This window comes from Ailuropoda melanoleuca, chromosome 14, assembly GCF_002007445.2.
Source record: "Ailuropoda melanoleuca isolate Jingjing chromosome 14, ASM200744v2, whole genome shotgun sequence".
In the NCBI taxonomy this organism is placed as follows: domain Eukaryota; kingdom Metazoa; phylum Chordata; class Mammalia; order Carnivora; family Ursidae; genus Ailuropoda; species Ailuropoda melanoleuca.
In genome coordinates this window covers 46005089-46032131 of record NC_048231.1, presented here as the reverse complement: position 1 = coordinate 46032131, position 27043 = coordinate 46005089, and the positions used below count along the sequence as shown (strand labels likewise).

The 27043-nt window shown below is 47.2% G+C and overlaps 1 protein-coding gene across 12 annotated transcripts in view; it reads left to right on the top strand.

The window, feature by feature from the left end:
* The window catches only part of LDLRAD4 (low density lipoprotein receptor class A domain containing 4), a 446262-nt gene extending 420001 nt beyond the window's left edge, over positions 1–26261 (top strand). For all 12 annotated transcript variants that reach the window (XM_034641971.1, XM_034641964.1, XM_034641965.1 and 9 more), the window contains 3 exons: positions 2339–2493; positions 18772–18825; positions 20120–26261. In XM_034641971.1, coding sequence (XP_034497862.1) covers positions 2389–2493; positions 18772–18825; positions 20120–20650 — 690 coding nt within the window. In that variant the 5' untranslated portion in view covers positions 2339–2388 and the 3' untranslated portion in view covers positions 20651–26261. The remainder of the gene's footprint in view (positions 1–2338; positions 2494–18771; positions 18826–20119) is intronic.
* Positions 26262–27043: the final 782 nt, after the last annotated feature.

Below are 27043 nucleotides of genomic sequence, written 5' to 3'. Positions count from 1 at the left end.
CATCCTCCAGGTGAAGAATTAACCCACGAAGACTTTGTGCAGAACCCCTCACTGTAATCATCATTTTCCTCTCTTTCCATGTCCATAGAGCAATGAAGCTTTTTTTTTTTTTTTTTTAAGATTTTATTTGTCAGAGAGAGAGAGAGAACACAGCAGGGGGAGCGGCAGGCAGAGGGAGAAGCAGGCTCCCCGCTGAGCAGGGAGCCTGATGCAGGGCTGGATCCCAGGACCCTGGGATCGTGACCTGATGAGCCAAAGGCAGAAGCCAAACCAACTGAGCCACCCAGGCACCCCCCCAATGAAGCTTTTCAGAGAAAAGAAACATTTGTCAATTCCAGTTCGTGATTTAACCTGCTGATCAGCCGTTAGGCCTCGGGGTGTGTCCAGAACGACGACAGCCATGCCGGGTGGGGATGAGGTGGGGAGCACAGTACCGGGTTTTGCAGACTGCCAGCTTCTAGAGCTGCTCAAGGCGTTTTTTCCTGAGCCTCCTCCGTGGGCCTTTCACCGCCCACTAGGGCTGTGCCTGGCAAACCCACCTGGTCTCAACTACTCACCACACCGGCTCAGCAGTTCAGTTCCCTCACACTCAGCTCTCCATTCTCCAGGGTGCACATCTGGGCCAGTCCCGCTGTAGGCCCCATGCCCAGTACAGTCCAGCCCAGTCCAGCAAGCACATTTGTACATCTTTGTCCCTTGGGTATGTGTGGGCAAGGGTGGAGGGCAGTGTCACAGGACTGGACATGGAACACGCTCTGTTTACTCCCATGCCAGCTCTAGCCCCTCTGTTTCCAGGGTATGGATGGTGGGGGCTCACAGGTGCAGACATTGGAGAGAGGGTGCTACCTAGTACCTTCCTGTATTATCCCAAATGTGAGCCCCTACACTGAGAGATAACACCTTCTTTCCACTGGCCATCAGCCTGGATTCTATAGCAAGAGGGTGTGTGTGTGTGTGTGCACGTGCACTCTGCATGTGCACCCCTTGTACGTGTGTATATCCACGTATATGTGTTATTTACACAAACACATGCATACATGTGCGTATATGTGTGTATGAATGCACTGTGCCCATGTGTGTATGTGTGTGTTGCTGTACACATGTGTGTGCATGCAGGTGTGTATTTGCGGGTGTATGCATGTGTGTGTTGCAGGTTCCAGGCAGGGACACAATCAACAGAGCTCTCCCCTTTCTCTTCCTCTTCATTAAACCCCATACTTCCCTACCTCACAACAAAGTTGTGTGCTGTCTTCCTCACCATCTCTCAGGGCCTCTCACTGTTTAAGCTGACACCCCTGCACACTTCCTTTCGCGGTGGGGAGAGACTGAGGAAACTGGTGGGCAACATTCAGCAAAGCCATGAGCTGTAAGTCAGAAAGCAGGAAATGTGAGTTCTAGGGTTGACCTTGAGCAGTGAGCCTCTGTTTCCTCCCTGCAAAACTGAAGGGCTTGAAGCACCCACCTGTAATTGCCAGCTCCGCGGCGCTGCACTGGAGTGTGACACCTGTGTGAATGGCAGTTAGGAAATCCTTTGGAATGGCAGTGTCAGGAATGTACTTCCTGACTGCTCATAAAATATGGTGTCTGCAGGGTTGGAGACAGTGCAAATGGGTTTTCTAAATTACTTCCAAAGGCACGGCCCTGCGTAAAGGAAGTTGGAGCTTTTTATCAACAGATTTTCCCTTTGGTGTATGGTATGGATCCTGTGTGGATGTGGTTTGGAAAATGTGACTCAACTATAAAGATGGGTCTAACATTCCTGGAGAGATTACACTGGGTGGGCAGCTTCAATTTCGCAATACTTTCTTACCTCCCCTGGGGGCGGGGGCGTCTGGCAGGAACAGAGTTCAGATGTTGGAGCTCTTCGTACCCCAAGAGGCAGCAGCCCTCCAGGGCCTGCCCGCCCATGGGAAGGGGTAGCCTGCGCAGCAGCCAGCCTATGGCATGCACACTGGGCTAGGACTTCAAGTTCCGTGTGTGAGTGGGTCAGTCACAGCACAGCACCTCTAGAGGTCTTGCAGAGCCAACAGAATGCATCCTCCTAAGGCCCTCCTCATTATACAATTTGCAAAGACAAGGTCTGTCTGAGCACCACGCGTGGGCTGACCACCAGAGGTCTATTGGGAAGAGGCCCATACCTGGGTTGATGTTATTCAACTGTCGAGTCTGGCAATGGCCTTGGGCAGCAGACCTGGGGAAGAATAGTTTCTCCTTCTTGAAGTCCTCGAGGACCAAGTGCTTGCAAGAAGCCCTCAGTGCCTAGCGGTTGTGTTGCTCAGAGAACTGGGTGATGGGACAAAGGGGGATGTGGCTAACAGGCTTTCCCTTTCTGTCACAGCGGAGCTGGAGTTTGCCCAGATCGTCATTATCGTTGTGGTGGTCACGGTGATGGTCGTGGTCATCGTCTGCCTGCTGAATCACTACAAAGTCTCCACACGGTCCTTCATCAACCGCCCAAATCAGAGCAGAAGGCAGGAGGACGGGCTGCAGCCGGTAAGTGTGGGCCTGAGCCTCTCGGTGCTGCCCAGGCCTCTGTCTCGGGCTCCAAAAGTGAGGCTGGGTGCCAGCAAGGGCCACAAAGCAGGACAGCCTCTTGAGTCAGCCCACTGTGGTCCATAGGTATGGAAGACTCTATCGAAGGTTCCTATACTTTAAGAAAAGCTTATGCATAACGAGCGTTCAATTCAGCGAGTTCTCACAAGCCAAAGACACCTGTGTGACCACTACCCAATCAGAAGAGACATGACCAGCCCCTAGAAGCCCACTCGGGTCCCACTTCTAGGCATGCCGCCTACAAGGTCACCACTGCCTGGACTGCTGTCAGCACAGATTACTTGCGGTTGCTTTTGAACAGTGTTTTTAACAAAAGAATCCGACAGTAGGTGCTCCTTTTTGTCTGGCCTCATGCTGTTACATGCAGATTGTCTTTAAAAGTGGCCCTGGAGGTGTTCCAGCGATCAGGGATGCACTTGGGCGGCACCACCGGCATCCATAAGATGCTGCGGCGGCTCGGCAGCACGGTGGGTGTGGGCGAGCTAGAAGGGCAGTGGGGTGATAGCAAGAGCTCGGGGCCTCCTCAGGGGGATCAGGGTGGGCTGGGCTGTGTAGGGGACTCACAAAACAGCCCATAGTAAGGCTCTTCAGGTGGTTGTTTTTAGGGTTTCTAGCTACTTCTTGCCCTTGATCACACTCCTCTGAAAAATAAAATATGTTTTCAGTTAAACTGTTCTACGACCTGTGCCTAGAAGACCACAGGCCACTGGCATTTTCTGTTCTGAGCTACCTCTACAATGTGATGCTGGTCGCCTTCAGCGAGAGGCTTGGGAATATGAGTTTAGGCAATTACAAATTATGGGTTTTGGTGGTAGGCAAAAGAGGCAGAATCCTCTTGTGATACTTAGCCCCTCAGAGCGTGTGTCAGGACCAGGGAGAGCTGATCATTGGCTCAGGGAGGCCGTCCTAGGTGTAGGGGTGCAGCTGTCCTGGAAGGTATGGTGGAGCGGCTACTGGGCCCAGGCCCTTGGACCCCTAGGGAGGACTGGGTCACACTTCATCAGGGCTGCAGATTGCTCAGTGACCCATTAGCTCTGCCGTCTACATGGGTGGAACTAAGGTTTGCTGGGTGTTCTGTGTCTGTGGCAGGCAGGGGGTGGGGAGAGGGAAGGGATGGGGCTGCTGGGAGCAGTCCTGAGAAAGAACCGCTCTCTCCCTTTTGCTTTCCCTGTCCTCTGCAGTCCCCTACCTTTGTCTCTCCGGGTCCCCAGTTGGCCACATGAGCTTCCTCCAGCACTGTGAACATGATTTTCATCACACCAACAGTTTCCCTGTGGGCCCCAGGCTCGTTGTCATCCCAGCAGTCTGGCACCCCAGTGGTCCAGACTCACTGAACACTGGTGTCTTGGTGCCTATGGATTCCCCACTGTTGTATAAGGACAGTTCTGTTACCTAAAGGAGGGAACTAATTCTTCCAGAGTTCTGAACACAGAATACATGTAATTCCCCTGAATTTAAGAGAGAGGACAGAGAGAAAATCATATTCGTAGCAACAGTTTCAGAACTGCAAAAGGATGGGCCATCACTGCTTTGCCTAAGCCTTAATGCAAAGACTGTAAACCCCCAGCCTTGGGGGAAAGAGGGAACACCATAGGCAGCTCTCACGTTTCCATGAAGTACCTGCCATGAATTTAGCCAAGTTCCCTGCCTTAGGCCTTCTGCTCTCATCCCCAGGGGATCTGGAGTCACTGCACGCATGGACTCAGACTGCTTTCTTGTGTTTGGCCTGGGTCCCCACCTACTTCTGTGTTCCCCTCAGATTTGATTTGGGGATCACCTTGCTTCTACATGACTCTCCTCGCATTGATGAGGTGGTTCCTTCTTCCACTCCTCAGTGCAGACCTGGCCATGTCTGCTGTCACCGCCCCTGTCCGTTGTGGCCGAAGCGCCTGCCCATGGGTCTGCTCCCCAGACCGGGAGCTCCGTGACCCAGTCAGGGGATGGGACACGTACACACACACACAGTCACACTCTTACCAGCAGGATACCAATTTTACAAAGGCAGAAAAGTGAGAATTTAAGTTTGTTTTTACTGAGAATGTGTCTTCTGTTTCATTTGGGAATGGGTTTGTGTGGAGCCATCTTCGGCGGGGGGGGGGGCGTTGGCTCGCCTGTGTCTGCCCTGCTCCAGGGGTTACTGGGCAGCACAGCTTCCATTTCTTGAAATTGAGAAGGTAATTAATAATTTTTGGGTGTCCCTTCAGGGCTACACAGCAAATGAAGGTCATCGATATCTAGTGATAGTGTCCACAGAGGTCTTGATCACACCGTGTGCCTAATTTTGTTAATAAGTGTCTGAAAGTTTTAGCGCTGAGAGCTGGACCCTGGTTCTGAGATGCAGGCTGCACACAACTTAGGGTTTAATTCCTTTGTTGCTACTATACTATTTTTTTGTTTTCTTTACGTGACCGAGTTCTGAGTGCTGTTGCTTCTCAAAGCTTGAGTTTTCCTTCTCAATAAAATGGGAATGGGGATATTGTACAGCTTAGCCATAGGCTCTGTCTAGCATTTCACAAACTCAAGATGTATTATTATACAGTGATGAGAGACAGTTCAGGCCCAGACTGTAGTTCCATTTCATGACTAGGACTACTGACCTGTGTCTAGTCCAAAGAGGGAAGAGAGAAGGTGAGAAAGAAACATTACTTCTCTTCTAGACACAAATACAAATACAGCCAGCACTGTGTGCCACTTACAGTGTTCCTGGCTACCCAGGAGTGTGCCCCCAACCAGACTTCTTGCCTCCTTTTTGCCTGGCTCTCCTCCCTAACGCCTTTCAGGAAATGCTGCTTCCCTTAGTAAAGTACTAGGAGAGCAATTGATTAATTTACAGTCATGATTCCCAGCTGGGGTGATTTTGCCCCCTAGGGGACGTTTGACAATGTTGGGAGACAGTTTTGGTTGTCACAACTTGGGGAATGCTGTAGGGGTGCTCTAAACATCCAGTGATGCACAGGGCAGCCCCCAGGACAAAAAACGATCTGACTCTGAATGTCAGTAGCGCCGAAGTGGAGACCCCCCGATCTCAGCAGGTGAGACAGTAGTTGGGTTTTATTTTCAAGGAAGAGGTTGAACGTGTTGCTGTTCTGCTTTGACTGAGGAAATGTCGCTGCCCTGGTGTGAGCTGCCCCTCTCCTCACTGATGGGCTTTCCACTTTGACCAAAAGGAAAAGCAGAACTAAGGTTAATAAGATAGAACCTTAATAGCTGTGAATATCCCTGGTTCTCAGGGAGAGAAAATAGAAAATGGTTGGTTGGACCAGTTGCCCCTTTGGGCCAAGTGTCAGGCTCACCCTGATTCCGGGAGGTTTGCTTTTTAAAGTCAAAGATACCTTCCTCCATGACTGCAGCACACGCCTTCTTCCTCACATGGCACCCCCTCCCGGGGACTCCCTCCCCAATTCTAACAGTGTCTTTTGGAAGCACATGCTTTCTACGCCAGCTCCCTCTGGCCAAGGAAGGAATGGGTGGGAATCTGCATTGTCCCCGGCCAGTCAGCCTTCACCACAGTATCTCTGAGACACCATTCCATGGGAGCCCAGGGACTGGACAGTACTGGCCATGAATTTGGTGGAAGCAGCCATTTCTGGATGAAAATGAAAAATAGCAACCTAGGCTTAAATTACAAGGAAAGTAAATGCTTAACTAATGGCAAAGAGCAGTGAGTGGCTTTATGACATAAACCTGTATGTATTCTTCCTGAGGTAGCCTCAGCTTATTTTTTAGAGCTTGGGTTTATGTGATTTCAGGACTTTGAGACTGTCTAGATTTCTTTCCATTACCTTAGACTGCCAAGTAATAGGAAAACAATAAAGGGGCATAAATATTCCAGACACGGCCCTGAGAGATGCTTGCACATGTCACTGGAGCCTCTCTCACTAGAGCCGGTGGGGGGTAATGGGGGCATGAGCAGACTTTTCTGACAGCCTGTAGCGAACCCACCTGGACAGCCCAGGGTGCAGTGGACAGTGGACAGTGGCGAGGTCAGAGTGGCCAGCCACTTACTGAGGAACAGCAGAGGGACAGAAACATTTTAGTTTGAACTATATGAAATTATAGATATTCAGCCATTTTGACCTATAAAAACAGCAATTTCAATTAAAAAATTAACAGAAGGAGTCATGTCAAGCATTTCTTCATTACTAAGTACTGCAGGGATTAAATCACTTGTGAAAATACGGGTGCCTTGGCCTCCCTGTGGAGATGGAGCCACACCCCCTGTGCTATGCCGGCTTTATGGGGAAATGCAGGTGGGATGTTTGGGAAGAACGCCATTTGTTTTGCCTCCCAGCTGTTGGGAAGGAGGACATGACTGCAGCCACCAGCTGTGTCAGTACAGAGATGTGGGTTCTAGAGATCCAAAGTGTCCCGGGGTGGGGGAAGTCCACACCCAAAGTTCCTCCCTACTGATGTCACAGACTTGGCCTAAGGTGTGGCCAGTGTGTATGGTTTGCCCCACAGGGTGTTTTGACAAAACGTGATTGAACTGTAAAAATTGGGAGATTTCACATAAAAACGGGAATTTACATCTTCTCTTGAAAAGTCAGCATATCAGGCCACGCTGGCCTCCATTCTTGCCTGGTAGCCCCAAGATGGGGCCAGGAAGCAGCTGCCACTCTGAATGGACTAGTACTCACCTTTTGACTGTGGTCCCATCTTTCTGTGGGGAACCCTCAGTTGTGGGTAGGGTGCCATTGCCATATTGCTTTGCACAGTGGCGGTCGTTTTTAGAGAAAATACATTTTGCACTCATGCCTCTATCACAAGGGTGAAAACAAAAGATAGACCAAAAGAGCCACTGATTTCCAAGGAAATGGGAGAGAACTTCCTTGTAGAAGTAAAGAAAATTCCTACAAGATTAGGAGTTCAACCAAGTATGTCTGGGCCAGCGGAGTCCAGTGTCTCCTTTGTCCAGCTGGAGGGGCTGGCCATTCTGGCCCCTGCCATTCCTCAGAGCAGGGCTGTCTTCTCTGCGGCTGGTGTCTGTGGCCAAAAGAGTAAAGATGGCCATGGGCTTGGGAGCGGGGGTGGCCTGAGAATGGGCAGTTCTGGACTCCTCTAGGAGCAGCTCAGGAATGTACCACGCTGGCCTCAGAACTCACGGTGCTTGAGAAGCCCCCAAGCTGTGTCCTGGGCCCAGTGAAGGGTGTGGGGAGTGGCGGAGTCACCACACACACACAGCTCATTCCCACTGTGGCTAGAGGTGGACTGCTGTGTACCTGCCTTTTCTCATTTCTACTTAGGTTTAGAAAAGCATTTAGAAAAACATTTCTAAAGTGATAGAAATGAACTATTTTAGTAAGGTGCAAAAAAAAAATGAACTAAAGGGCTTGATGATGTAGTTATAATAGGCATGTCTCTGACACTCCAGACTAAAGAGAAGAGAGCCACTGGCTTTATTTAGCATCGGACTGAGAAGAAAGATGGCCAGGGACGGTTTCTCTGTGGGTGAGACAGATTCTTGCTGCACTGTAAGACCAGGGATACTTGTTGTCTACTTTGTCCCATAACAATTCATTATTTCATGAGCCTCTGAAACTACGTTTCCTAATGTCACAGGGACAGCAAGGCGCAGGTCAGTCAGCACCTAACTGTAAACTCCAAGCACGGTGTCCTATTGTCAAACTGTTTCTCTCTGAATGAGTGAAGATGCAGTCCAGCCTCCAGACCGGTCATTTAAAAGGTTTTACACTTCGGTATGTCTGATTGAAGCATTAGAAGATGATAAGGGGCGCCTGGGTGGCACAGTCTTTAAGGCGACTGCCTTCAGCTCAGGGCGTGAATCCTGGCTTTCGGGGATCGAGTCCCACATCGGGCTCCTCCGCTGGGAGCCTGCTTCTTCCTCTCCCACTCCCCTGCTGTGTTCCCTCTCTCACTGGCTGTCTCTCTGTCACATAAATAAAATAAAATCTTTAAAAAAAAAAAAAAGATGATGTTAGCAGCTTCAGAATGAGAATGTCTCCCTTCAGGTGAGGAGGTGAAGTTGCTAGCAAAAATTGGCCAAGGGTGCTGGGACACAGCTGTTCTGCAGTAGATTGTCGTCTGAACAAAAGCAGAAAGACCTTTTTAATAGCCAAGATTCGTCTTTAAAGCAATGTGAGTAGAGCAAATTGTCCCTCCGCTGATGTTGCCAATGTTCACGACAGTTTTGGAATTACCTTCAGAGCTTGCGGGTCGTATTTGGGAAGTTTTTCAAGGGAAAAATATTTTTTTAATATCTCAGTGATGGCAAATCTTCCTTTTTCTAATTTGTTCCCTGAGGATGGATTTGATTTTTGGTACCAGCCAAAATCCATTAAGAGTTAAATTGTAACAAATGATGAGACTGATCAGGCTAAATGATACAAGTTTGGTGCAAAACCAAGTGTGGCTCAATTAGTAAGACCGATGTTGTCTGAGTTACAAACCGATGCTGTGGAGAGAGGTCAGGAAAAACCCACAGCAAACCCATGGCTTCCTCTAGGAAGGAGCTGGGATGGGAGGAGGTGGACAAAGGGAGCCTGGTTTGTGTGTTAAAACTTTTATGATAAGAATGTGTTCATATATTACTTTTGCAATTAAAAAACACCCTCTGCTCACGTAAACTGATGCTGAAGACAAGTCCAGTAATGTCCTGAGCACCTGTAGGCCCCTAGGAAACCCATTTGAGTGAGTACGTTTTGTATTACGGCAAAAGCATGCTAAAACCAGATTTTTAAGTAAAATTGATGAAAAGTTTTAATAGACAAGTTTTAGTGATATTTTAGACCCTATAGCAATAAAAATCTAATGGTAAAGCCTGTTTTATTTTTAATTAGTCCTTAGAAATTGGCGTAAATTTGTTCTGGGGAAAGTTCTCTAAATTATTCTAATTATGTGGCCTCCCCGAGGCTATCAATAGACACCTAGGGAGGTAGCTGGGTTTCGGTTCTGCGTTAATCCCCTACCAGCTCTATGACCTTGGGAAAAGCACTGGCCCCGTCCCTGGGCTTAATCTCACAAAGGTGATTGTGCCCGCCTGGGCTGATAGCATGTAGTTCCGCAGTTCGCTGTTGCCCTGAGCTTTCTAATTCCCAGGCTCTTCGGTCTCCAGGTCTAATTGCTCGCTCTCCCCTGGCACGAAGCCCAAGAGAGGCACCTTCGTGTCTCCTTTTCTGCTTGGTCCTCAGAGCCTATAGACTTCCCTGATCCATTGTATTGTTCTGGAAATGTACAGGATTCCCTTTTCTTCCCAACAGATCCTCCTGGATGATTTGTCTTTCTCTTAAGGGATGTGCCCTAGATTGAGTAGAGTTGGGAAGGACATTTTAAGTGTTGAGACTAAGTCCGATGGTGGATTCCTGAAGAGGAATAAAGGGGGAAGTGCTGGAGAAAACAGTCTCTCGTACCTAGAGGTCTTGCCTTTGCATCTAAGCTATTACTGCCATCTAGGGTGGAAAGACAGTAATACTAAAGCATTTGGATGGTGAGAGGCTGTGTGAGGAAAAGGAAGAAATGAGAGAAAGTATATTTTACCACATGGTAAAGGTGTTGCTGAATATCCGAAGATGAGTTTTACCTGTGCTTTGAAGTTCTCACCCTGAGATGGGGAGAAAATAGAGTTCCAAATATTTGATGCCATACAATACATTCATTCGCTAGGAGGTACCCTTGAATGGTAGAAGACAAAATATCCAGCAACAGCCTTTCTTTACCACAAACTGGCTATCACCTCCAGTGAGAAGCACACCTTCTTCGGGCTCACCTTTCTCCCATCAAATAAGGGATAATTTGCTTAGATCAGAGGCCTTCAGATTGTTTTTGACCCTGAAGAACAGTAAAAAACACATTTTACATCATAATCCACAATGCTCATTTACACAACTAAGGCAGAAGTTTCACAAAACAATACTTACAGACAATGTACGCAGTCATTATCTATTCCATTTCAGTTTTTTGGAATGCTGGTTGTGACCCACTTAAATTGATTTTCCAGTTCTCTAAGAGGCTGCAACTCACAGTTTGAAAAACAGTATTAGGTTACAGTCTCGCAGAAATCTGGTTGTTTCCAGTCTTCAAATATGCTTCCTGTGGTTCTCTGTATATGGAAAGGAGAGTTGAACTGAGAGCATAAAACAAAGATTCGGGGTATGGGAGTGGCCTTATACATGGTCACAGTGCACGTGGATGCAAGACAGCAGGCTTCAGCTGCAGGTCACAGGAGAGCCCCAGTAAATCATGGCCACATATTACTCTCTTAGTGCTATAAATGCTGTATCCTTTGGACGGAAAAAGATCCAAAAGATACAGAAATAAAAAAGATTATGAGAGAGTACTATGATGGGGCGCCTGGGTGGCTCAGTCCTTAAGCGTCTCCCTTCAGCTCAGGGCGTGATCCCCAGGGTCCTGGGATCAAGCCCCACATCAGGCTTCAATGCTGGGAGCCTGCTTCTTCCTCTCCCACTCCTCCTGCTTGTGTTCCCTCTCTAGCTGGCTGTCTCTCTCTCTNGAGCCCCACATCAGGCTTCAATGCTGGGAGCCTGCTTCTTCCTCTCCCACTCCCCCTGCTTGTGTTCCCTCTCTCGCTGGCTGTCTCTCTCTCTGTCAAATAAATAAATAAAATCTTTAAAAAAAAAAAAGTGCTATGAACAAGTTGAAATGGACAGATTCCTAGAAACACACCCTACTAAGATTGACTCATGAAGAAATAGAAAATCTGAATAGATCTATAAGTAGTAAGGAGATTAAATCAATTTTCAAAAACCTCACAACAAAGAAAATAACCTAGACCCCTTCAGTGTGAATTCTACCAAACATTTGAAGAGTTAATCAAATCCTTCTCAAATTCTTCCCCCAAAAAATTTTTTTAAAGATTTTATTTATTTATTTGACAGAGAGAGAGAGACAGCCAGCGCGAGAGGGAACACAAGCAGGGGGAGTGGGAGAGGAAGAAGCAGGCTCCCAGCAGAGCAGGGAGCCCAATGTGGGACTCAGTCCCAGGACTCTGGGTTCAGGCCCTCAGCTGAAGGCAGACACTTAATGACTGAGCCACCCAGGCTCCCCGTCGTCCAAAAAATCTGAAGAGGAGGGAACACTTTCAAACTCATTCTGAGAGGCCAGCATTTCCTGCAAGCCAGACAAAGACACAACAGTAAAAGAAAACCAGTATCTGTTATGAATATTGATATAAAAATCCTCAACGAAATACTAGCAAACTGAATTTAGTAGCATACTAAAAGAATTATACACTATGGGGGCTCCTGGGTGGCTCAGTCGTTAAGTGTCTGCCTTCAGGTCAGAGCGTGATCCTGGAGTTCTGGGATCGAGCCCCATGTCAGGCTCTTCCTCGGAGCCTGCTTCTTCCTCTCCCACTCCCCCTGCTTGTGTTCCCTCTCTAGCTGGCTGTCTCTCTGTCAAATAAATAAATAAAATCTTAAAAAAAAAAAAGAATTATACACTATGACCAAATGGGTTAATTTCTCTCATATAAGGATGGTTCTATATATGAAAATCAATCTACTATTCATTAGTAGAATGAAGGGAAAAAACTAAATGATCATCTCATTGATGCAGAGAAAGAATTTGAAATTATTCAATACTTTGTCATGATTAAAAACATTTAACAAACTAGAAGAGAAGAGAACTACCTCAACATAATAAAAGGCCATTTATGAAAAGCCCACAGCTAACATACGCAACGGTGAAGGACTGAAAACTTTTCCTCAAAGATCAGGAGCAAGTCAAGGATGCATGCTTTTACCATTTTTATTTCAGCATAGTATTTATTGGAAGTTTTGGCCAGAGCAACTCGACAAGAAGAGGAAATAAAAGGCATTCCAATTAGGAAGGAAAAATTAAAATTATCTCTGTTCAGAGATGACATGATCTTATATATAGAAAACCTGCTAGAACTAATAAACTAATAAACAGATGGATACAAAAATCAATATGCAAAAATCAGTTGCATTTTTTACACTAACAGTGAACAATCTGAAAAGGAAATAAAGAAAGCAGTTCAATTTACAAGTAACATCAAAAAGAATAAAATACTTAGGAAGAAACTTAACCAAGGAGGTGAAAGATTTGTGCACTGAAAACTATACATGTTGCTAAAAGAATTTAGACACAAATAAATGGAAAGACATTTATGTTCATGGATTGGAAGACTTGATATTCTTAAAATGTCGATACTACCTAAAGCGATCTGCAGATTCAGTGTAATTCCTGTGAAAATCCCAATGATGGCTTTTTGCAGAAAAAAATAAAAGTCCATCCTAAAATGCATATGCCATCTCCAGGGAGATAGTGCCCCTCACTATAGCCAAAATAACATCAAAAAGGAAAAGCAAAGTTGAAAGTCTCATACTTCTTGATTTCAGAACTTAACTACAAAGCTACAGTAACAGAAGAGTGTGGTGCTAGCATAAAGACAGACATAGAGTCCAATGGAATATAATAGAGAGCCCAGAAATAAACTCTCACCTATATCATCAAGTGATTTTTGACAAGGATGCCAGGACCATTCAAGGAGAAAGGACAGTGTTTTCAAAAATGGTATTGGGAAAACTGGATGTCCACATGCAAAATAATGACATAGAACCTTATCATCTAATACCATATACAAAAAATTAACTCAGCATGGTCCAAAAACCTAAATGCAAGAGCTAAAGCTATAAAACTCTTAAAGAAAACAATGGGGAAATCTTCATTGGGCTTGGCAACGATTTCTTTCTTTCTTTTTTTTTTTTTAAGATTTTATTTACTTAGAGAGAGAGAGCATAAGCCGGGAAGAGAGTGAGAAGCAGATTCCCCACCAAGCAGGGAGCCTGATGTGGGGCCTGATCCCAGGTTTCTGGGAGCAGGACCTGAGCTGAAGGCAGACGCTCAACCGACTGAGCCACCCAGGTGCCCTGGCAATGATTTCTTGGATATGACACCAAAAGCACAGGCAACAACAACAAAAAAATAGATTAGAATTCAAAAATTAAAAAGTTGTTTATCAAAGGACACTGTCCAGAGAGTGAAAAGGCAACTCCCAGAATGGGAGAAAATATTTGCAAATCATATATCTGATAAGGGATTAATATCCAGAATATATAAAGAACTCCTGCAATTCAACATCAAAATAATAGACAACCCAATTTAAAAATAGGCAAAGGACTTGAATAGACATTTCTCCAGAGAAGATACACAAATGGCCAATAAGCACATGAGAAAAGCTCAGTATCACTAATTACGATGGTTAAAAAATGCGACTTCTCAAGTATAAAGGAGCCTGAAAATACCTGTCTTCAAGCCTGCAAGATTTAGAGCTGTCCTGTGTCCTTTTTCCATAAGGTGTAGATTCCATACCACCCCTTGATGACCAGCCAGCCCCCCAGGGTGGTCCAAGGGGTTCAGGGTGCTTTTTTGTGGATCTGGACTGATAGGCACTGCCATGAGGGGAAGCCTCTCCCTTGGCATGTTCCCTCAGTCCAGACTCTGCCCACAACCTTGCAGATTCAGAAGAAATGTGTCACCCGACTGAGAGATGATCAAACATGAGTGCTTGACGGTGACTACATTAGCAGAAGAATGACAAATGGCAAAGTACTCATTCACAGGAAAGATTTCCTTTTAGCAAATAAAAGAAGATCTAAGAGATAAGCTCTTATGATCAGCTTTTATTCTTTCTGTTTACCGCCTCCCTGCTTTCGCATCATGACATCAGAAGGAGCAGTGCACGGCATAGACAGCCTCTGCTGATGGCTGTACTTACGGGGGTTCCTTCAGTGGATGGCTAATGTCAGCTGAGCTAATGACTGAAGAGCACAGACAGTCATCGTGCAGCAGTGGGCCTTTCTTCTGGGTAGCACCTGAGTTTTGCTGAAACCCAGTGGCGGGAAGTTGTAGAGAAGAACTTGCTGTGAGGGGTCTCATGGCTAATGCCCCTTTTAGGAATCAGCTCCCAACCTTACGAGAAAGGTTCTGAAGAAATCTGAGATAAATGCAACTTTGCTTAAGCCTTTCTGATGCTTCCAGTCTTTCCATTCAAAATGCCACCTTTGGTGACATATGGCAGCTACACTGGCGCTGAGCAGAGCCTGACATACAGAACTGTGGAAGGTACACCTGAAACTCAAGTAACATTCCGTGTCAGCTATACTCAAAAACAATTTTTTTTGAAAAAGGCAAAATGCCACCTTTGGAATAGTCTTGTAAATAAACAAATAAGGAAATTTCAATGAATTCATTATTTTAAAAGGGGTAACTGAAAATTATCCCCCCTTTAGTTGTGTAAAATAGCAGGTGGCCGTTACCTATAATGTTTAAGAGCTGCCATTTACTGAATACTGATGTGTTCATAGGCACACAGACTAAGAACTTTACACACATTGCTATATTTGAGCCTCACAACAAGCTCCTTTTACAAATAAGGAAACTGAGGCTTGGAGAAACTAAGTAAGCTTGCCTGAAGTCACAGATTGAAGAGTGGCAGGGCCAGGAATCTGGCCGAGGGCTTTCCCAACTCAGAGTTCACTTGCCCGTATGGATCCGCGTCTGTGCCAATAGCTGTGTCATCCATCGGGCAGTAGTAAGTTGTCCTCAGATAATCAGTCATTACCTTTCTTGTTACAGTGCCTTTGTTCCAGGCAGAAAACTAGAGAGTAAGAAACATACATGCAAGGCAGCGCACGTACAGAGAGGGACCCAACTGAATGCCCTTCTTGTAAGCTTCCTCGATCAGGTGCGACAGCCCCCCATGTGTTGTCCTGCTCAGTTTCAATGTGTGTCTCAAGTAACTGGTACTAATAATAGATACAACATGAGCGACGTGAGAATAATATACCTTAAAAAAATGAACTGGAATTGATTCAGCGTGATCCTTAGAGTAATGTCATGCCAACTCACATTCCAGAATGCTTTCTTGAGCGGAACAAGGGGGGAGGAGTGACAGCTTAAGCTTAGGGACTGTACAGACCCCCATCCCATGGGAAGGTGTGGCACAGGGCCTATTCGGTTATGCACATCATCTCGTGTGTTGGGATTAAGACCCCTTGTCAGGAAGTACTCAGTAGACAGCTGTAAAGGAAGGAATTTGTTTAAGCCTCCATAAAAATATTAGCAAAATTTTATTCCTATTGCTCAAATTTCTATGAATTATTTTAAGTATTATCTTATTTCACAGCTTATTCCAAGTATCACACCATGTAATAATATAAGCATTAGCCAGGAAGAATAGAGACTTCATTGTTGAGATAAAAATTGGTTCCATAATGAGGAACCAGAAATATTGCCATTTGAGTAGATGCCAGCTGTATGATGAGCCCCTTCTCCCTGAAAATGTCACCACTAGTGCTTGGAGATGAAGAAACAGAGGGGTCTAGACAGGAGGGCCCAGGTCTTTGAGTTCAGCAAGGCACAGCTATCTGAAAGGATAGTACAGGCCCCTTGGAGGACGCTGGTCATAGGGTCAGATCATAGTCCAAGCACTTCACCTCACCTGGGGGGGCAGGAATCATTGGGCTTCGCCAGCAGTGTGAAAATTGGTGCTACTGGGGACAATCTGGTGATGGGCAGCGTGGGACAGCCCCGGGGTGGGTGGCCATAGTAGGTTATGGCCTGAGTGAGAAGGGTCCCTAACCATCAAGTCAGCTGGAATCCAGCCTTTCTAGAATTCTGGCCATCTTCTGGGTCTCAGTTCTCCGTGTACCAGCCCAGAACTAGAATGACAGCTTTTTGGACTGTTGACCCTAACCGTTCTCACTGGGGATCTCATCGTTTTCATAGCCTCCTGTGTACTGTTTGGGTGAAAGGCCTAAAAAATAAGTGTCCTGTAAAAACGAATGAATCAGGGGGCAGGGAGTTGTTAGTGAATGGTTAAATAAGCCATGTCATTGTTAAAATATTAATGATGGAGGGGCGCCTGGGTGGCTCAGTCAGTTGGGCATCTGCCTTTGGTCAGGTCATGATCAGAGGGCCCTGGGATGGAGCACTGCGTTGGCACCCTGCTTAGGGGGAAGCCCGCTTCTCCCCCTGCCTGTGCTTCCTCTCTCTCTGACAAATAAATAAATAAAATCTTTTTAAATAAAGAAAGTATTACTGATGACTATGAGGGAGGTGGAGTCGGGACGAGGTGGCCAGGTAAGCGGGTGAGCCACAGTGGCAGAGGAATATGAAGTTCCGGGAGAAGCTGATGGGCCCCAGTGCAGACAGGTCCATGCTGGGATTCCATCGGAATCCAGGAGGCCCCCTCAGTTGGGTCCTGGAGCTCCTAGGAGGAGATGCAATGTGTAGACCCATCCCCACGAGGATGGCCCTGTACGGCGGCGGGGGCCGGAGGGAGTGTCCCAGGGAGCCTGCAACGAGAGGAGACATGTCACAGACGGGGTCTGAGGAACTCCCCACGTTTAAACAAACGCACAGCTGGAGGCACCCCCAAGCTTTGGTCAGCGTGGCCAGGGAGGTGAGAGCACAGACCAGGGGGGCAGGGCGGCACAGAAGGCAGCGAGAGCGGCTCCAGCGCCAATGGGAGGAGGGTCACAAAGCCCCGAGCGGAGCTGATGACAGGAGGCAGGTATGAATTTGGTGAACGGAGATCAAGACCACAGGATGTGGTCTCTTTTGGCAGTTTCCCAGTTTGGTGAATTTCTAGGGAAATAAAACCATTAAGGATGGTTATTTCCATCTTCGGAAAATGCGCAAGCCCCTACTTCTGGGTCACTTGGCGTGGTGCTGTTATTTCTGGCCCTTATGCAGCTGCTCTGCGTTAACCTCCTGCTCTGGCTGTCGCCCGGTGCCAGTCCCCAGGGTCAGGGAGGCAGCCCGTGTGTGCGGCAGCGGCACCAAGCTCATCTGACAGACAGGAAGCATCGCTGGGGCGGAATTACAAGTCATAGAAATACCCAAGGGTTCATTTTTATGCCGTTTTCAGTACGAGAGGGGCTACAACCCCCCAGAAGCGTACTCATCGTTTCACCTTGACCCAGAGGAAGCTGCGCCAGCCTCGTGCAGGCCGCCTGTGCCTGGGGAAGGGCTGCCTGTGGGTGCGAGTCAGCTGCTTTATTAGATTCGACTGGGGGCTGTCTGTCACCTGTCGCCATGCCGGAGCCAAAACGGCCCATTACAGAATTTCATAGTCAGACCCTAAGCCCCAACTTCCTCTAAATGCAGCTGCGTCTGTTTATATTTTTGCCCCTAATTCCATGGTGTCCTGTGGATATCTTAGGAACAGGTTGTATGTACTGGACAAACACCCCGTTTAGCTGCAAAGGGAGTGTTTGTATTAGAATTCTGGCCTAGAAAAGGGAGCAAGAGAGGGTTGGCCTTCCCGTCCAAAGACGTAGGAGTGTTTTACCTGGCAGGTTGACTCGTGGGCCTTTTTAGACTTCAGGAGGCTCAGTGATGGCACAAGGTCATGTATGCATATTCCTAGGAATCCAAAAATACAGGCATCTCTCCCCACCACCACGAACCCAATTGTTCTTATTCTCTTTTCAAAAGTAACAGGCCTTAAGCTAATAAATGGCCCAACAGACACTTGCTAACAGCCAACAATTTGGGTTCAAAAGGGATGACATATTGAAATGCCTTGTAAACAAATTTATGGTGTTAGAAATGACCCTTAATCACGCCTACTGTTTGCTCGTCACCTTGTCAGTCTGGTCAAACATTTTTGAAAAAGATATTAAACAACTAGATGTCCGGTTACATCCGCCTTATGAATATATAGACTCAGGAATAAACTCACTCCAAGACACTCGAAGGGCATTTGAGCTTTTGGAAACTCAGTTTTTGGTCTGAAAGCCAACCAGTGTGGCTGGGTAGTGCTTTCCTTCTACTGCTGCTGCTTAGGTCAAAGCCGGTTACTGTTCAGAAGAGTGTTGTGTGGCGCTCGGCCCGTGGAAGCTAGTGCCCGTTGTGCGGGGCAGGCCTCCGGGTAAGAGCTTGGATTCACCCAGACCCTATGCAGCTCCGGGTGGTGACTGAATGCAGTTTTGAGGATATTTTGAATGTACTGCAAACACACAGGTGTACGGTTTGGAAGATATTTGATTTCAGATCTATTTGAAATCTATTATGGCTGAGACCAAAACCTAACTTTTCCTTGTGGTCACAATTCTCTGTTTAGATGTTACGTGTGAAAAAGGACAGTTCTTTGTCACTCCATGTTTTACACAGGTCAGCTGCTGTCAAAGAGGAATGCAATCCCTTGATTTTGGGTGCTGTTGTACGAAACTAATGATTTTCTTGTGATGTTTCTTGTCCCCCCACTGCCAGGAAGGGCGCCTGTGGCCTTCAGACAGCTCCGGCCCTCGGCCAGGGGCCTCAGAGGTAAGGAGTTGGGCAGGGGTGGGGATAGGCCACAGGAGGTAGCTGCTGCCCCATGTCGGGGGAGGGGAGGGGAGGAGGGGAATAACCATTGCAACAAAATTGATGGAAAGGCTAAGTGTATTACAGCGTAGATTAAGAAATAACACATTTCAATGAAGGCATATACTGTAACTTTGGTTAAAAAGGCGGGGAGAAGTTTTTCCCTAGAATGTCCTAGAGATGATTCATGCTAGTCTGAAGCTCCTTACAGAAACCAGGTTGAGAAGCACTGATCTTTACGTGATCCCATAAACTGCTAATAACGAGGTTTGTCACATGTGGGCATCGTTTATAAATACATCTCCAAGTTTAATAATATGATTTTTAAAATAACATAGTTTTTACCTGTAAGTTAAAAATATGGTGTGAGACAAGTCAGTGGAGATATATATCTTTATATCTGATATATCTCTTTTCTCCAGAAGAAATTTGGATGGTGGAATAGGTGAGAGGATTATGTAAGAAGAATGGTATTTGGATTCATTTTGGGAAAACATCTGTAATTATATTTACTTCGGAGTACAAAACATTTTTCACATCAATTACTAAAAATAACTACAGGAAACTTTTATCCAGAATGAAACAACTGGAAAAGCCTAAAAAGTAGAAGGAAAAAGAACTCACTTGTTCTGTATTTTCTTAAGTAATTGATAGATCAACATCTTCCTATAAATGATTCATCCATTGACCCAGTGCCTTGGACCTACTCCAAGTACCATTGTGTGCAATTAAACTTACATTTATAATGAGAACTCTGAGGGCCCCCACTCTTCTGAATCAGAGGTGAGAGAGCAGGCAGCATGGTCCTTTCGTTCCAGGTAAAGGGGTGGGAGCCCAGAACCGTCAGCTGGTGGGCCCGACTGCAATGCCACCCACACAGCGTTCTTCCTCTCCATTCCTGTTTACTGAGCTCTGGACATTGCTGCTGTGTATTCTACTGGAACCAGCAGAAAACATAGATACATAGCGTGCACCGTAACTCCCGTCAAACCCAAATTGTCAGTCAACCAGTCTCCACTGTTGAACCATCCTAGATTCCCTGTAGTTTGGCAAGGTGAGTGGTGTAAGTCGCAAGGAATAAGAAAGCTACTTTTTTTTTTTCCTGAAATAGTCTTTTCTCGTTGTTTCCTGTTTTGAGGACTGTTTGAAAAGTCTTCAAACTGCTGAGAACACAGACCAAGCATGAATTTCCTTGCTACCATCACATTCGTGGTCATTGTGTCAGGGATCTCAACCCTCTCCTCCTTCCCTGCAGATCATGTATGCCCCGAGGTCCAGGGACAGGTTTACTGCCCCATCCTTTATCCAGAGGGACCGGTTCAGCCGTTTCCAGCCCACCTACCCCTACGTGCAGCATGAGATCGACCTTCCCCCCACCATCTCCCTGTCTGACGGGGAGGAGCCGCCTCCTTACCAGGGGCCCTGCGCCCTGCAGCTCAGGGACCCGGAACAGCAGAGGGAACTCAACCGAGAATCTGTGAGGGCCCCGCCCAACCGAACCATATTCGACAGCGATTTGATAGACATTTCCGTGTACAGTGGGGGCCCGTGTCCGCCGAGCAGCAACTCGGGCATAAGTGCCAGCACCTGCAGCAGTAACGGGAGAATGGAGGGGCCGCCCCCGACGTACAGCGAGGTGATGGGCCACTACCCGGGCGCCTCTTTCTTCCATCACCAGCACAGCGGCGCACACAGGGGGAGCAGACTGCCGTTTCAGCAGGACAGCTCGGGGGCCACGGTGCTGCCCATTCAGGGCAAAGACAGGAAGCCCGGGAACCTCGTCTGACCCTCCGGCGTGCTCAGGAGGAGGAAGAAACCGAGGAGGGAGGAGGGCCGCACTGCCTCCGCCCCCAGGCACGGTGTTGTTCCGTTTCACGTGCTACAAAGAAGTAAAACCAAATGTGCAAACGTGGTCTTTGTTTCTGATTCCTTTCAGGGGAATTGCATGCAGACTAGACTGAAATAATACAAACTTCCATCCGGTCTGACCGCGAACAGTGTTTATTTGGGGACGGGCGTCAGGACGGGGGTGGGGGCTGGTTTTGGCAGAGGGCGGGCTTGGGAACACAGAGAAAGGGATGCTTGGAAGATATCATGAAATAAAACCTGCAGAGGTATTTGATTTATTTAATTACGAAAGGAGACTTTGCAGAGAAAGAGGCCAGAATGGCCCGTTTTATAATTAAATTGACAAAGAAGGATGCATTATTATATATTATCATGGGGAAGTATCGGCCAGTTTGCTTTTTCTCCCAAGGTGTGGAACTTTTATTTTGTTTTAAAAATATGATTCAAAATTCCTGTTTTGTGTGCCAAGGTAACAAGTGAAGAAGTATGCAAGGAGTTAATTTGTGTTGTGATGATGTGTTTTTAAAAGTTGCACTATCTAAATGTTTATATATGAGGGGACTGTTCCATGTGAAGTTCTGTATGTTGTCTTCTCACCTGTGGATTATTATTAGGCCCAAGGAATACCTGGAGTGTTCCCCATAATCACCCAAGAAAAGCTGTTTGGGGATGTAGCCTAACATATGCCAACTTACCTAAATCAAGGAAGTCATTACCGTTGCAAGAGTCCGCCTCACATAGCAGGGCGTCACTGAAACATTTGGAGACTTCTGGATGGAGCATAGGAAATACTAAACCCCAGCGTTTCTGAGTTGTTGAGTTACTCTGCTAGTCTTAGGCTGCATATTTGATTAACTTTGACCCTGACACATGCATTTATGTACCCGGTATCATGCCATGCTGCCCGTCCTCCCGTGGTGCAGTTTCTTCAGTAATTTAGAGGGTTTTTTTTCACTGTAGCATGAAATATACTCAGATACATACATTATTTTATGCAATAAATTGTTTAAAATGCAAGGTGGTTATTTTTAATACTGTTGAAATATGTGACTTCTCAGTGTATTCCCATTTTCTCTCTCCTTTTCTAGATAGGTAGTTCAGTTCAGGCCTGGACGGCTGGTCAGGGCTCTGGAGGCCCTCAACAGTGAGCCACTACCTGGCCACGGTGTGCAAGTGATGCCTCCAGCGGCTTCTTCATGCGCAGAGGCCCCCGGAGCAGATGAGAGCCCACCGTGGTGCGCTCTTGGAGGCGTGCGGTGCTCAGAACCCAGCCCGGCTCCTGGGGGAGCTTCCTCAGCTCCCCAGACCATTACCCAACAGCTCAGGGCGGGGGAGCGACTGGCAGTGCACAGGATAAAAAGCACAACACGTAGTTCAATGCAACTAGAAAGCCAGTTTTAAATACTGCTAGTCTTAGCTTTACTATTCCTGATATTTACGAACATTTGCTCTTACGTAGAATAGATAACTTCTTGTGTGGAAGCCAGCATCTGGCCCGTGCGAGGGCCGTAGCCTCTGGGTTTGGCCGGCACCAGGCCATGGGAGGGCTCGTCCCCTTTGGCCTCTGTGTGTAAAACAATGAATTTGGAATGATGGCTCAGTGACTCTGATCTCTGCAGTTTTCATGCTGAATCGGCACATGTGTGTTCATGTCTGTCTGTAGGTCTCTGGGGTGGTTTCTCAGGGAGGTGACTTTGTGCTGTGGGCTAAGAGCTGGAGAACGTTCTGAACGACAAGTCCTGTCCGCTGCTCCTTTCTGCTACTTCTCTTGGTCAGTAGGTGGCCAGTTTTTGTTTTGTTTTGAGGACTGGAATCTCCATTAGACTCATCCGTTTCATACAGTAACCTCCGCAGAACTAGTCACTCTTGAAAGAGAGAGAAAACATGGGCAGCAGTTGCCACTCGGGACTCAGACCCTGTTTGGAGGTGTGTGTTCTGGGGGCTGCCTCAGCGATTCCAAGACTGGGCAGATCCCCAGGAGCCTGGAGTCAGACCCAGAGACTGCCTCTCCCATGCCCCAGGCCCTCCCGCAGCTCAGCTCACTGCCTGGGTTACAGGCCTGTGCTTAAGAAAGCTGGGCATCCCCTGGGCATGAAGCCTCGCCTCGCCTTGCAGGGGAATGTTAGCACCTGACCCAGTGTGGACCCCATGGGTGGGGGCTCAGGGTAGGTTAGGTGTCCTGTCAGATGCAAAAGGAGAAGGTTAGTCATCATTTAAACCTCACCTGCAATTTTGGTGCAGTGGCGAGCCGCTTTATATAGCTCCTGCTCAGAACGATTTCACAGCCCTCTTCCTACCTGCTACAGGAAGGAGCTATGGTCAGAAGCTGGTAAATTTCTTAGTCACCTTGCAAGTTTATGAATGTTTTGCAGATGTCCACAATAACTGGCCAAGCAATTCTTTAATTCAAATAACTTTAATCCTTCAAAAGAGGTTCCTCCCATTCGGTCACCCTAGAGAATTGCCCTTTGAGTTATATAAAGACACAGACCTATCAAACCATGACTTGATGGTCTTTGAAGCTGAACCTCAGCGATGAATTAGTTTGAAAGCCAAGGTCATGAATTAATAGTCAATTTCCTTCGACATGGGGAAAAGGTGATTTAGATCCGTGGCGTCTTGGAAGGTGTGGCTGCCCTGTTCGTACCATGTTACCCCCTCACTGGCCAGGTGAGGGACAAGGGGTGATGTGAGGAGGCAGCTTCTACAGGGGCTCAACCTTCAAGAAGCCCATGTGCTTAGGAGACCCACAGCTCTGGCTTAGGAACCTGTGATTTAGGTGATCCATGGCAGGTTTACTATTTCAGGAGGGTGTTAAGATGAAGGATTGCGTTGTTCAAAGGAACAGGGGTGGGAACTGGTGTTCCCGGGCATCCGGCTGTCACTTCCAGCGGCTGTCCCCAGACTTCCAGGAGCAGGAAACCCAAGGCGTGTTGACTCCTGTTCCTAGAAACAGTCTCCAGGGGTGTATTTGCTCTTTCGGAAGGTCTGTGGGCGTCAGTCGCCAAAGCAGTCCTTAGTGCAAACGAGATGTTGCTAAACAAACTGTGTAATTAAGTAAACATAGCTCCATTCTTGGTGTCCCTGACCAAAATTTAGTGTTAAGGAGTAGACAAGCATGTCCTCTGTCCTTCCCCACCACATATGCACATGGACACACAGCGCACAAGGAATTTCAAGATGGCCGAAGAGAGTATTTAAAACTTAACAAAGACTTGTCATGAGGAGGGCCTCATGTGTATCTGATTTTAGCTCAAACTCTTCAAGAGGACGGGGGCTGACAGGAGGCCTTCAGAAGCCCCGGCGTAGGGATGTGGTGCCCAGATGAGCAGGCCTGGGGCTTCTGAACACCTTCATTTGATCATCTTCACCTTTATTCTATTTTCGTAAGAATGAGAAGGGCTCAAACAGCATGCCCTGCTAGAAAGCTGCTCTGACCTAGAAGAATCTGATGGGATCACAGCCTTCCCCTGAGAAGCGGAGTTGCCCACCCCCCCCCACCCCCGCACAGGGCCCTCCTGCACCATCCGTCCGGTTGCTTTTCTGACTAGGAGTGCCTGTAGAAGGGTCCTGGTGGGGTCCTCAGGGGCACGGCTGGGAGCCACTGCCCCACGGGCTCCCCGCCTGCAGCCTCCATCGGGTGTTTGCTGTGCCAGGGTTCCTCCTTGAGGTTCGCTATATAGAGCGGTACCATTAACTGCGTGTCGTCCCCTATGCTGTTCATTTTTCTTCAGATTTCCAAAGCTCAGAAGTGTGCAAAGGGGGGGGGGGACTGGGAAGGACACTTGGATTTTGTTAACTTTTTGGTTTTGTCTGTGGCTAAAGCAAGACATATGCCCATGCTTGGCACCAAGGCTTTGTATGGTGACATGCCCCCCAAGACCACCTCCCCTCTCTGCAGGGGCCCCCGTCATGGCTGAAGGGCCCAGCGCAGGCTCCGTTCTGCTGATGTTCACCCAGATTACCTCGGCCTTGGTGAACCTAAATAAAATGACATGATTGGGTGACAGGCTGGCAAGTCACCCCTCCATAGTGTGAGCAACACTGTATCCACCAGTGCCCACCAGTCACAGATGAAGAAACCGCTTTGGCCCCAGACCACAAGAGCTGGTCTCCGCAGCTTTGCGGCTCCCCTAACTGGGACCAGCTGCCAGAGGCCGGCCAGAGGACCTTGCAAAATACTCCTGCCTCGCCATACCCTACATTTTTCAGGAACCAAGATTTCAGCCGAGGTTATTTTACTACCCAAAGTACTGCGTCTTTTGCGTAGTTCAAGTTTGTAATTTACTGCCAGGGTTGGACAGTCGTTTGCTGCTGCTGCTGCTTCCCAGGCCGGCTTCATCAGGAAGCTGGCGTGTGTGAGTCGGAATGCCTTGCTGAGAAAGCGCTGCCTCCCTCTGATCCCCTTCCCTTCCTGGGCGTGTGCTTGTTTGTGTGCCGTGTGGTGGGGGTACAGACGCACTACTCGCATGTCGCGTCGCCCGTGGCATTCCAAAGAGCTCTGCATGCCGGTTGTTTTGAAGCCCCCACGGGGTCTCCCGCTGACTTCAGCAGGCCCAGGAACCGAGCCCCCCACCACCGCACTCTGCTCCCACTTTGTTGTGCCTCACTCACAATGGTGCTTTTTCAGTTGTCTGTCTTCTCTTATGTTTTTATTTGTAAGGTGCTGTATATAACTTGAATATATTATGCACATATCCTACCCAATGGGTAGAACAAAAAATTGTTAATACTGTAATATAATGTATAGATACTGATTTTAACAAAAATGGCATAGAATTTGTGAATGCCTATGTGCTTTGTCCTCTTTTGTAAGGAAATTTGCAAATGGATGCATACAGATAAAAGTCTATGTAGTTTATTTTCCTATTAAATATCAATATTATAACACAAAGGAAAGAAGTCTGAACAAGCAAGCCTCTGTTTATGACCAGCATATGTATAGCCATTGAGAGTTGCATCTTTGCTGTGAAAACCCTTTAAAAAATAATTTAAAAAGAATCCCACAGCTTTTTGGTTGCCACTAGATGCTTCTCGTTTTCATCTCTTTAGTAAGGCTCAGTTGGACCAGTGTTAGAAGTCAGAAAAAAAAAAAATGTTTTTTCAACTTGCTTCATGAAAAGATATCTCATGTTGTAGAATAGCGGAGATGTCAGGCCCCAGTGAGAAGTGTGTACTTCGTTAAAATGGCAGAAATTATGTCCAAGCTCAGTAAATTGGCCAGCAGCAGAGGACTGTATTCAGTACAGAGGCGTTGGCAGCCATCTGTGTCCCTAGTCTCTCTGTGCCTTTTTCTTTGACAAACTGCAGCTGCGGAGCCAATGAACGCGTGTGTAGGGCACGAGTATCTCAGGAAAAACAGATCCACTGAGGAGAAGACCCCACTCTTAGAAGAACTCTTTTGTTTTGGGTTATCATTCACAGAGAATTAGCTATCAGCCGGTCAAGTGAAGAATCTTCTATCCATTCCTGTTGGTGTCTCGTGGTGATGTTGACAAGCGACGTTTTGCCAGCATTAGGGATTAACGTTTTCAGTCGCATGTTTTGTCTCGCCTCTTAGCAGCATCTATCCTTCCAGCTCCGTGTTACTGTCTGTTATGACCTCTGCATTGATCTTCAAATATTCTAATACTAAAAAAAAGGAAAAGCCTATCACGCGTTCACCAAAACCGTGGTTGAGTCCTGGGTGTGGCATCCCTTCCTGTGCTGACCGTAAAGGCAGTCAGTGAAATTTTGCCCGTCTCGTCCATATTTCTACTTTATTCTGTCACTAGAGGATATCAATTCTAATACAATCCATGTGTTTCGTTTGCTCTGTGGTGTATGTTCTGATTTTGAAAATCACAAGAGAATCATGCCTTTATCCTCCAGAAAGCAGATTAGTACAGATTATCCTTGCATTGAAAACACCTCTACAGTGCAACTCTTGATGCTGAAGGATGAGAAGTCCGCCCTTCTCTGTCTGTTCTGAAAAGGCATGACATTGGGGCGCCTGGGTGGCTCAGTTTGTTGGGCATCTGCCTTCGGCTCAGGGCGTGATCCCGCCGTTATGGGATCGAGCCCCGCATCAGGCTTCCTGCTCCACTGGGAGCCTGCTTCTTCCTCTCCCACTCCCCCTGCTTGTGTTCCCTCTCTCTCTGGCTGTCTCTCTGTCAAATAAATAAATAAAAATCTTTAATTTANCTTCCTCTCCCACTCCCCCTGCTTGTGTTCCCTCTCTCTCTGGCTGTCTCTCTGTCAAATAAATAAACAAAAATCTTTAATTAAAAAAAAAAAAAAGAAAAGGCATGACAAGATAGCTCTCTCCATGGGCTCCGTCCCGTCCAGCCCC